At 38.7% G+C, this 12,946-nt stretch overlaps 1 protein-coding gene across 2 annotated transcripts in view; it reads right to left on the reverse strand.

Annotated features, from left to right (window-relative positions):
* The window catches only part of GLRA2 (glycine receptor alpha 2), a 161,955-nt gene extending 159,287 nt beyond the window's left edge, over nucleotides 1–2,668 (reverse strand). For both annotated transcript variants that reach the window (XM_069945452.1, XM_069945451.1), the window contains exon 1: nucleotides 2,601–2,668. In XM_069945452.1, the coding sequence (XP_069801553.1) occupies nucleotides 2,601–2,668 (68 nt within the window). The remainder of the gene's footprint in view (nucleotides 1–2,600) is intronic.
* Between the last annotated feature and the right edge of the window lie 10,278 nt (nucleotides 2,669–12,946).

The following is a 12,946-nucleotide window of genomic DNA, read 5'->3' on the forward strand; positions in this document are numbered from 1 at the left end:
TGAAATGATGAACTTTTTCACGTAATAAAGATGTCATGGGAACATAGTCATAAAGTCACCAAAAGGCACATAAGGGTAAACAATCATAGATTAATCCATAGATCTATAAAATAAATTATACACGCTCTATGTATAGTAATAGTAATTGTAAGAACGGACCTTAAAGGGGTACTTTGGCGAAAATCTTTTTCTTTCAAATCAGCTGGTTTCAAAAAGTTATAAAGATTTATAATTTACTTCTATTTAAAATTTCAACTCTTCCGGTAATTATCAGCTGCTGTATATCCTGCAGAAAGTGGAAGTCTGACACAGTGCTCTCTGCTGCCACCTCTGTCCATGTCAGAAACTGTCCAGAGCAGGAGAGGTATTCAATGGAGATTTGCTACTGCTCTGGACAGTTCCTGACATGGACAGAGGTGGCAGCAGAGAGCACTGTGTCAGAATGAAAAGAATACACCACTTCCTGGAGGACATATAGCAGCTGATAAGTATGAGAAGACTTGAGAATTTACCAGAAAAGTAAATTACAAATCTATATAACTTTCTGAACCCAGCTGATTTGAAAGAGTAGTCCTTGAAGCCTATGACCACAACCACCATCCTAGACCCCGACATATATCTCACCCCATGGCTTCTTCAGGGAGTTCTTTGGTAGTTTTCCTAGAAACCTATAAGACTGTAGCAAAAGACAACGCAGTAGTCTATATTTAATTGTGATTTTTTTTGTGCTTTAACCCCCACTTATTAGTTCCACATTTGATAGTAATTCCACTCTGTGAGTAAAAGTTAATCTGCTGACACAGTGCTGTGTATCTTTATGATAATCTCATAGTAAGATCAGCTGGCAGACATTTTTATTTACATGGTGCTTTCATTATATCCCGTGGCCTCCATTTATTTTAGATCCGTAATGCAGTTGACCTATATTTGTTGTTACAGCCGCTCCGGCGTGTTTCACCAAGGTAAGGATAACTCTATGTGGCATCTGCACGGCCCTCCTATGTGTAGCGCCAGGCCTGTACAACCACCTGGATACAATGGGAGGAATAATCCCGGCTTCATTAGCCATGTTGATACTGTAATCAGTGATGTCACATCACTATCAGTAATGGCTGCCCCTTTGCTGCCTCACGCTTTGCTCTATATTACCCTATAGCTCGGCCAGAAATATGTAAAAGGTCACCTCATCTGTCAGTGCAATTTACAGATAACCAATGAACAAGTTTTGGCAGATGGGAGAATACATTAAACTGGGATTCCGCTGGGCAAATGCATGCAGGCTACATGTGGCCGTACTGGAACATACAGAATAACACAGCTAATGTATAACTCAAATATTCTATATATCATAGTAACATCATTTATTATATTATATCATCATCATAATTCTTCTCAATAATTAAAAGGAATTTCACACTTCCAATAAATCATCCCCAAGCTTATTACATACACAAATCCAATGACCTTTACAGATATTGAATATGTATGAAATATGGCAGAACAAGAACATTCAGCCAGAATATTCTCATTATTAAGCTAATATAGCCACGGGCTGCATATTACACATGTAACCTCAACATGTAGCTTAAAGATTACTGGACTGTATAGATAGACTGGCAGATGTAGCAGAGCTGAGTATGTCATGTTACAGAACTCATTTGAAGGTGTTATCTGTGGTTTTGCATGGTAGTACAGGTAAATGTATAAAGTTATAGTATCTTAAAGAATTGGGGAGAAAGAAAGAAAGAAAGAAAGAAAGAGAAAGAAAGAAAGAAATAGATAGATAGAGGATAGATAGATAAATAGATAGAGGATAGATAGATCGATAGATAGATAGATAGATAGATAGATAGATAGATAGATAGATAGATAGATAGATGAATAGATAGATAATAGATAGATAGATAGATAGATAAGAGATAGATATATAGGAGATAGATAGATAGATAGATAGATAGATAGATAGATAGATAGGAGATAGATAGATAGATAGATAGGAGATAAATAGATAGGAGATAGATAGATAGATAGATAGATAGATAGATAGATGGATGATAGATAGATATATTAAGAAATAGATAGATAGATACTGTAAAGACATAGATAATATATATATATATATATATATATATAGAGATATATACATATATATATATATATATATATATATATATATATATATACACACATACACATAAATACACTCAGGCTTTGCATAGGGTATCATGCCTCCATTGGTTGCTCTGTACATTCTGTATATATATATGTATATATATATATATATATATGTGTGTATATATATATATATATATATATATATATACACTCACATAGAAATACACTCGGGCTTTGCATAGGGTATCATGCCTCCATTGGTTGCTCTGTACATTCTGAGACACTACCAAGGCTCATTCCTATGGATACCCAGCCAGCATCCAGTGCACTAACTTCTGCCATAGAGGACTGTTCCCCAATACTGTGTACATGCACATGGGAAAGAATGAGACATTGGATGAAATAAATAGTAGACATATGACATGTATGTGTAATAAAACACAGTGCCGGTCAATAACAGGGACAGTATCATGTCTATAGCCTACCTGAAGTTATTGATCTCAAAGCATAATGCAAGCAATGCTGTCACAATGTTAACCAACCGCCGGTTCATTCCTCCTGATTTATTTTAAGGTTAAAAATACTCCAGAAATGACCCCAGACGAAAAAAAAAGAGAAAAGCCTTTGGTAGAAAAAAAAAAAAGACAGCTCCTATTGTCTAGATCCCAAACCCGTCATGAATGATTTTTCCTCGGAGATGAAAATGAGGGAGATGAGCATTGTTACAGACTAAGGGGGGGATAGAAAGCCAGCTCCGGTCTGGAAGCATTGTCAGGTTAAGCCCAGGCTCATTATTCGGCAGCGGTAAAACGCAAGATGATGGGCTTCCTTCTCTCCGGATTTTTCCGACCAGGGAAATGTTACCTCATAAACATAGCGTAAAAGTGGAATCCCCACAATAGCTCGCTGCCCCGGCGGTAGAGACGGCCGATCTACTTGGCACAGATGTTGTAATTATATCAACAGCTCCGAAGGGGAGAGTCCGATATTAACAGTAGCATCCATAGACGTGAACCGTGAGGGTGGCCAGGAAGGGGGGGGATTCCTAGCCGTCAACTTTTTTGGCATAAACCGAAGCTTTTTTTTTTTTTTTAGTATTAAGATCAGTAAATAGCTCGGAGAATAGAGAGCGCTTGTAATGAGAGTGTCAGATGGTAACGTTCTCCCATCCACGGCGTTGTCTGGGCTTCTTACTGGCAGCAGATACTTCTCCCTGTGCTGCTGCTGCTGACACCGAGGCTGATGTAGAAGAAGACGAAGAGGAGAGGAGGAGGAGGAGGAGGAGGGGGCTTGTGGGGGAATGAACACAAGCTTTTAGTACTGCAACTATGGACTGTGCTGATGTGGGTGGGAAAAGGCAGCTGACTACATCTCCCCCCCCCCCCCTTACAAAAAGAGCAAGCCCCTTCCTTCTTCACCGTCTGAGACATCTAATATGTAGCAGCCCTGGCTATGCAATAACCGTAATCGTGTTAATATTTGAGAGGGGGGTTAGGTCTGGCCTCCGAAGGCTGCGTTAGAAGAACCGCTGGCTCCTTACACCAAGTTACAGAATAGGCCATTAATACTTGTCTCCATCCAAGTGTCCTTCTGTGCGTTTGGAGATAAGGAAATATAACAATTGCATTGTGTCGCTAACGGGATAGCACGGACGTAACGCTAACGTTGGGATATTTTACCAGGGTGTAGGTCGTAGGGAAGGTTTTTTGTCATTGAAAAAATTGCAACGTGTAAATGTGCATGGGATTAGCATCCATGTGTGTAAGCGGCGGACGTTTCCGGGGATCGTCTGGATGCGTGACTCACGACTCACGTCTATTCAGTCAAGTAGTGAGAAGAGAGACAAAAATAACTTTTCTTTTTAATGTGACAAGGCTGTAAAGAGTCAAAATCCATGAAAATGATGTTGGTAGGAGATAGAGGTATAAGGTGGAATTGGTCTATGAACTGTATGTAACCTGAGGGAAAAGAAAAAACAAAAACATTTTACCAGTAGAAATGGTGAGAAAAAATACTTTGAGGGAGAATGTAATCCAGAGACAGACCATATGGCCACTATGGGGCCCTTAGGCAGAGGGGGCGCAGCCCAGGTTGGTCCCATTCCCTTTTGGACAGGTAGGAAACTATACCAGACTCCTCTCCGTAAGGAATTGCGCTGTCAGCAAATAAAGGGAAGGGAGTATTGACAAAAAAAAAATAAAAAATTAAATTGAAATTAAGAGGAAATAACACCAGAGCTCGGTCCTAAAGGGCAAAATCAGATTTGCCAAAATTTGGCATTCAAATACATTGGGAAGTACATCTGGGAAGGTTCTTGTAAAAGATCCAGCCTTATCGGACCCAGACATCCCTTGCTTACTATTGTCACCAAGCATTATTACAGCCCGTGCTTATAAGCCATCCAAACACCTGCACCATATGACCCCAGATTTGGCCTTGGGGTTACCAACAGTGTCCTTTTAAAGGTACTCCAGTGAAAAACCTTTTTTTTTTTTTTCAAATCAACTGGTTTCAGGAAGTTATAAAGATCTGTATTTATTTCTATTTAAAAATCTCAAGTCTTCCCATACTTATCAGCTGCTGTATGTCCTGCAGAAAATTGTATTTTCTTTCCAGTCTGACACAGTGCTCTCTGCTGCCACCTCTGTCCAGAAGAGGAGAGGTTTTCTATGGGGATTTGATACTGCTCTGGACAGTTCCTGTCATGGACAGAGGTGGCGGCAGAGAGCACTATGTCTCAATGAAGAGCATAAACCACTTCCTGTAGGACATACAGCAGCTGATAAGTATGGGAACACTTGAGATTTTTAAAAAGAAGTAAATTACAAATCTATATACGTTTCTGAAGCCAAAAGAAAAAGAATTTCGCCAGATAACCCATTGAAACAAAACAATGAGGACATGGATTGCCCTCCCGACCCGCTTGGAACAATCCTAATGCACACTCCACATACAAACATTTTATGCTTTAAATATATACATAGTAAATGAGGTGGGGGAAAAAAAGGGTCCATCCTATAACCCTACTGTATTGACACCAGGGAATTGTAGTGTACTGTAATATTAAAAGCAATAGGATGTGTTCAGATGCTCAAGAGAGCGGTGAGATAGTCATTATGCTGATAGTAATAGTGCAAACCTAATGCTCTTGGGATAGCCAAATAACAGGGACGTTCCTGCAAGAATTAGGTGAATTAATCATCCCCTTGTCACTTCATGAATCCACTGCTGGAGTAAGCAGCACCATCTATTATCCATGTGAAGAAGTAGGGAGTATACAGTATGTACAGTCATCAGGCTCAGCATAGAATTGGTAGTAATATATGGAAACCAGAAGTGGTCTAGGTGCAACTTAAAGTGTCCCTGTCATTATAACTTTCAAAGTCTAAACCAACAGATGTGATATAAAGCAAGTTTGCAATGTACATTCATTATTTATTTTTTTAGTGATCACGGAAAACACATCACTTCTTATTTTCTAACTTTTTTTTCTAAAATAACAGGAAACAGTAAGAAAACAGGAAGTCCTGTGTATCCCAGGCCATGTGGTTGACAGACATATTGAGCCGTGACTCTCTGTACTGGCCGGAATTCCTTTATTTAATCTGTTATTTTTTCAACCAGCACAAGACAAAAAATCTGCCTTCAGGAAACTGGACCTGGATTTCTGGTAAGTATAGCTGTTATATAGCTGTCTTCAGGAGACTGGCCTGGATACAGTAAGTATAGCTGTTATATAGATGCCTTCAGAAGACTGTACCTTGATTTCTGGTAAGTATAGCTGTTATATAGCTGCCTTCAGGAGGCTGGACCTGGATTTCTGGTAAGTATAGCTAGTATATATGCAGCCTTAAGGAGACTAGACCTGGATTTCTGGTAAGTATAGCTGTTATATAGCTGCCTTCAAGAGACTGGATTTGGATTTCTGGTAAGTATAGCTGTTATATAGCAGCCTTCAGGAGATTGGACCTGGATTTCTGGTAAGTATAGCTGTTATATAGCTGCCTTCAGGAGACTGGACCTGGATACAGTAAGTATAGCTGGTATATAGCAGCCTTCAGGACACTGGACCTGGATACAGTAGGTATGGCTGTTATATAGCTGCCTTCAGGAGACTGGACCTGGATTTCTGGTAAGTATAGCTGTTATATAGCAGCCTTCAGGAGACTGGACCTGGATACAGTAAGTATAGCTGTTATATAGCTGCCTTCAGGAGATTGGACCTGGATTTCTGGTAAGTTCAGCTTTGTTTTACAGTGAGATAACAAAACAAAAAAATGAATGTATATTGTAAACTTCCTTTATATCGCATCTAATGTTGATTTAGATTTTGAAAGTTATGACGACAGTGACACTTTCAGCAGCATATAGAGGAAACTACTTACTCCATAAGAAAGTATGGTTAGAAATCATTCATATACATGTGTCTCCATATTATGATGTCTTTTTTACATATGCACCTCATATTATACCAGTATACACCTAAAAGTATATGCTTTGTAAGGGTAAATGTACTACATTGAGGGGCGCCCTGCTTTACATTGTGCCCTGCTGAAGTGGCAATTCCTTCTCTCTGTGTGGTATACAGAGGGAGGAACTGCTGTTTGAGAGGTATGCAATTTCTATAATGCCCTACATCAATAGAAAATTCCAAAGTCATGAGTACCTATACCTGCACACTAATAGAATGGCAATGTATAGTACAGTTTAGTACAGTATGCCTCACTTTTGCAGGGCTGGGCCCAGAGCTCCCAGCTCTGTCAATGTGATATATCTCTGCTCCTGGTCCAGTGAATTGAGCATGGAAGCATGTAGTGTATGGCTCATTATTTAGTGTACAGGAGCAGGGACTCCTCTCCTAGACAAGACTCCCCGTTTCTGTACTCAGCCTGAAACAAACCCCCAAATATTCTGAATTCATCTAATAGAATTTCTTGGGAAATTCTGCAAAACTGATTTTATACTTATCTACATGTTACTTTTTTATACGTTTTATCCCGACATACTTTAATGGGGTTTGTAGGATCCATCACTCATCTACAAAGTAGAGGATAACTAGTAAGTTCAGGTTCGCCAAACCCAGAATGTTCTGCACTTGATTCCCAGTGGCTGGAGAAGCCTATGGCTGTATCCATGTTTTTCAGCCAGCCCCAGGGCTGCATCCATCTTCTCCAGCCATTTCTATGTGTGATTGTTGGAGGTCTGACTGCAGGGGTCCTCAAAGATCTCTTTAGCAGAATTCCCCAGTTGTCCCTTGTGAATAGAGCAGTAGTATATTTGCATGGCCACGGCTCTATTCATTGCTGTATGACTAGTCCCGGAGAGTCAAAAAATGGCGCTCCTTGACTGGACGGTCAATATATCCGGTCTGGACGGTCAATATGACATCACAGATATGGGAGGGGAAGTAAGAAGGAGTTAAAGATTGCTGAGTTCGGGAAAGCCTCTTTTACTCTTCTTACTATATAATAAGAGCAATCTTCTACTTTCTGGAAGAACAGACAAATATATGAAAGTACCATGTGTCTCCTTGACCTAACAGCTATCTAACAGTGTCAGCAATTTTGAAACTTGAGTTGCAGCTGACAGATTCCCCTTAATGAAACGCCACAAATTCCTGATCAATAACTCTGGAATCAGACAATAAAACAGTTGCCTAGCAACCGCCTCAGACAGCATAGTAACCCAAAAAGATCAAGATTTCTGATATCCCTAACATGACTTCTCCGTAGGTTCCATGTCTCTCAGGCTCATAGCTTTATGTTGTTTATTTATAGCTTGAATCTTAGAACACTGTGATTTTTGGGAAAAAAAATTTCCGCAACACATATTTATTTTTGCATAGTCTTATTGATTCAGGATATGAAATGTTATAATAAATTATATTCCTTTTTATTTTGTAAAATTCAAACAAAAATGTGAAAGGAAATGATTAAAATAGAGCCCTTTCCATCCCCGTATCCTATGTAGTTGTCTTACTCCAGATGCAATCAATGCGATTGTACTCCTGATGAGGCTCCCACTGGAACAGCTGTCCGTTTTCATGCGCTTTGACTTTGGTATATGGATTCCTTATGGTGACTGCATGCCCTGGGTAGTTGCTTTTTACACATGCTAGAATGCCAATAAGGGGGAAAATAGCTTTCTGTTCTATTTTTATTGCTAAAAAAAAAAAAAAAAAAAGTAGGTCAATATATGATTCACATTGCTTTAACACAGCGCTTCCCCACTCCAGTCCTCATGGCCACCAACGGGTCCTGGTTTGAGGATATCCCATACTAAGAACACTGGTGATAACGCCTGATGCACTGAGTATAATTATATCACCTGTGAAACACTAAGGAAATCCTCAAAACTAGAGATGAGCAAAGCAGCCGGAAATTCGCTTCTTAAACTTTGCAAATTTTGGGTCAAACTAATCAAATCTTAACAAATTTTATTAAAACAGAAAAACTATAGTAGCTACAGTACTGGGACAATTACAAAAGGGAGAATTTGTTAAAGCATGTTCTTCTGAAATCTGAAAATTGCAATTTAAAAATAAAAGTCAATCAGCCAGTCAGTCACCAATTTCCGCCATGGACAGCAGTGTAATTTTTTGTCCACCATGGACAGCCGTAATATAATTTTTTTTCCCAGGACAGGAGTGGATTACGACCACTGATTATTTAAGGTGCATGCTCAATTCTATTTTGGAGGAAAGTGTTCAGCTGTAGCCAGGGTTAACATGATCCCTGACGCAACATTTGTGTCAGGGAGCTGTGTTAAGTCAGTTAGAGTGTCGAGTTAAATGCGTCATTGTGTACTTGCTAAGGCTATATTCACACTGTCAAAATGATGACCGTTTTGATCGGACAACTGCCATTTAACTGCCATTAAGAAAAAATGCCTGTTATTTCATAACAACGGACGTTAGTCGTATAATATTGGCCATTATTTGTCATTAAATGACATCCGTACATTAAAAATTGCCAGTATATGAACATAGTGATATATATATATATATATATATATATATATATATATATAAATATATATATATATATTTTTTTTTTAATATTATGCTGTTGAAATGATGAATCCAGGTTACAAAAAGAACATTGATTAAATGAGACCACCGGCTATACTAAGAGTCAAATCTAGAACAATCTAGAAATGTGCCGGGGCCCAGCAGGTGAGATAATGCCATATGTGAGCAATCAGAGATGAATGGGGTATTAGGAAACCAGACATTATTATGGAAATGTGAGGCTGTCAAGGAACAATGCCTTCCCTGATCAATACAGGAATGGAGCACACCAGTCACTTTCATATACAGCACCATCCTAGGAGACACAATGGGACTGAGTATAGAGGAAGGTGCTCAGCCAAGTCGAAACACGTCAGGGACACGTCACTGCATTGCTGAGATCACCAAGAAACCCTAGTAGTGCTATACTTTAATGGTACATGCATGCTGTTTTATGTTTCTACAAAAAAAAAAAAACAACACACAAAAAATTATATTCTGCTTTCAAAAATGAATGACATTTTTCAAAGAATGACTGTACGACTTTCGGAAAGGAATCCTGGTCGGCTTTGTCGGCTACAAACAGTCTAAATCCAATTCTATTTTGGAGCAAAGTGCTCAGTAAATTAATTTCTTTTGACAATAACTTGTTTGTTGTACAATAGGTAGAAGAGAATTGCGGCCTGTGATGGGAATCTGAATTGAACGGCTGGCCTTTTTTTCTTTTCAGCTCTGAAGTTAAAAGGTACCTGTCACTATGTTCCTCTCCACAGTCTGGCACGGAGGTGCAGCTAATGGCGGGAAGGTTGGAGATTCTATGACTAGCAACAAAGGTTCTTAGTAAAAACTTTTTATTTTAAGCCTGGATTCAAACTGCGTTTTGCTGTTTAACATATACAAATGGATGCAAAAACAGATGCAATTGTGTGTAGATCTGTTTTTCATTGATTTCCATATTATATATATATATCAAAAACAGATACTTTTTTTTATAAGCATACACAAAAACATGGTTGAACACATTTTTGTGTACGTTAAAAGTAACCATTTAACAGACTGCAATAATAATAATAAAAAATAAAAAAACGCTGTGTGAACCCAGCCTAACTTGGCTAAACCTTTAGGCCAGGTATGAGGGACCTCCGACCATCCAGCTGTGGCAAAACTATAATTCCCATCATGCCTGGGCAAAGCTTTAATCAGTGACTGGAGTGTTGTCCTGCCCCAGACCCTGACTGGCTGAGTGGCCAGTCCATCAGCCAGGTCATAACATGGACACCACGGAAATCGCAGAGCCCGGGGGGTAGGGGGGTCCCGTGGTTGACAGCACCTAATTTATCATGGTGCAAGTTATAGCAGGAATCTACAAAGCAGGTATGGATTTCTGCACAAGTCCTGCCGCAGGCGCTCTAGTTTTATAAAGGTAGTAAAAAGGCTGATTTTTTCCTTATCCTTCACATAATAAACCCAGTGGGGATGATTTATCAAACATGGTGTAAAGTGAAACTGGCTCAGTTGCCCCTAGCAACCAATCAGATTCCACCTTTAATTCCTCACAGACTCTTTGTAAAATAAAAGGTGGAATCTGATTGGTTGCTAGGGGCAACTGAGCCAGTTTCACTTTACACCATGTTTGATAAATCTCCCCTAGTGTGTCAACATAGCCCTAGGCTATGTATGTACATGTCAAGGGGTGTAACTATTGTACTATGTCTCAGATGTCATTTTTGGCGATTTTTATGGCCGCCTTTTAGGGCCGCCATCATTTTCACATCAAATGACGGCCATTATTTCCTAATGACAGCTATAATTGTACAAATCATGGCCGTCATTATAAAATAATTATTGGCTGTGAAAATGATGGTCACCAGATGGTCAAAGGAAGACGGTGTGTGAACATAGCCTCAAGGTGAAAACAGTGTAGTCAGGTATTGATGCCATGAGGGGTCTACACATGAGATCAGTATTATAAATGATGTGTGATAGTTGGGGGGGGGGGGGTCTTGTTGCTGATTTTGCACTGGGGTACAGGAGCTCACAAGTACTCAGTCAGATCAGTATTCTGTTTCTTGTCTCCAGTAAATCGAATCTTAAAGGGCAACTCCACCTAAGAAAATGTTGGTTTTTTGTTTTTCAAATCAACTGGTGTCAGAAAGTGCCAGAGATTTGTAATTTACTTCTATTAAAAAATCTCCAGTCTTCCTGTACTTATCAGCTGCTGTATGTCATAGACCTAGACATAGATATGTAGGACATACAGTAGCTGATAAGTACTGTAAGACTTCAGATTTTTTAATAGAAGTAAATTACAAATCCTTGTAATTTGAAAGGAAAAAAAAAAAAGAAATCACTGGAGTTGCCCTTTAAAGAGAAACCATCAGAAGGTTAGAGGACTCTAACCTGCTGATGTGTCCCAATTGCATAGGAGATGCACCTCCCCCCTCTGCGTCATTTCTGTCCACTTAGTCGTTTACTCCAATGGCCTGGAATAAATATCGCCATTCCACCCCTACTAATGATAGTTAATGGAGTGGTCCACATTGCCGTTATGGGGGACAGGGCAGTGCTCCTAACAGTCCTACCGGATTGTGGACTAATCTACAAAATGGATGGGAACGGCACCGAGGAGGAAGGTAAGAAACATACCCTCCTCCTCCTTGTCTCCTCCTTGTTCCCCTTTAAGCCACTTGATACAAACCTTTTTTTAGTTTAGTAATGAGCAGCCTTTAATGTAGACTTATAAAATTAATTCTACTTTAACACAGGACGCTTTAATAGGAGCCAGTGTAGACACGAAGAAAGAGAGAGGAGATGAACAGGACTCAGAATGTCTATCTATATTGTAAATTTACAACATAATTGTTTCATTGCCTGCCAGACAAAATCAATAACAATTCTTATTGCTGTTGAATTATACATTTCTTCCACAAAGACGGGTCTGACAGGCTTCTCTTTACAACTCAGCGATGGACAAATATATCTATGGTAGATTACAATTAAAATCTACAAATGGCCAAATCCATTATAAATTGGAAGGTGAAGTAATTGCTTGTTGATAAAGCTGGAATCTGGATAGATACCACAGAAAAAAATAGAAAATTTATTATCTATGTAAAAGAAAAAATGCTCAGAAATTTAGGTCTATAAACCATAGGACACTGTTTATCTGATTTCTGTATGACATTATTTATCTGGACAAAATATGACAGTAATTATCTTTATAATGTACCATAATTTAACTGACCATTTATCTGACATCATACATTTGTAGCCTGGCTGTATGAACGTATCTATCTGGGCGCTGTATACACAGTTTATATGGACATACTGTATATAATAACATTTATCTCGGTGCTGTATACACAGTTTATCTGGGCACTGTATATACAGTTTATATTGACATAATGTATATAATAACATTTATCTGGGCACTGTATACACAGTTTATATGGACATACTGTATATAATAACATTTATCTTGGTGCTGTATACACAGTTTATATGGACATACTGTATATAATAACATTTATCTTAGTGCTGTATACACAGTTTATATGGACATACTGTATATAAAAACATTTATCTGGGCGCTGTATACACAGTTTATATGGACATACTGTATATAATAACATTTATCTGGGCGCTGTATAAGCAGTTTATTTGGACATACTGTATATAATAACATTTATCTTGGTGCTGTATACACAGTTTATATGGACATACTGTATATAAAAACATTTATCTGGGCGCTGTATACGCAGTTTATTTGGACATACTGTATATAATAACATTTATCTGGGCGCTGTATACGCAGTTTATATA

The sequence above is a fragment of the Dendropsophus ebraccatus genome, chromosome 11 (genome assembly GCF_027789765.1).
Source record: "Dendropsophus ebraccatus isolate aDenEbr1 chromosome 11, aDenEbr1.pat, whole genome shotgun sequence".
Classification (NCBI taxonomy): Eukaryota; Metazoa; Chordata; class Amphibia; order Anura; family Hylidae; genus Dendropsophus; species Dendropsophus ebraccatus.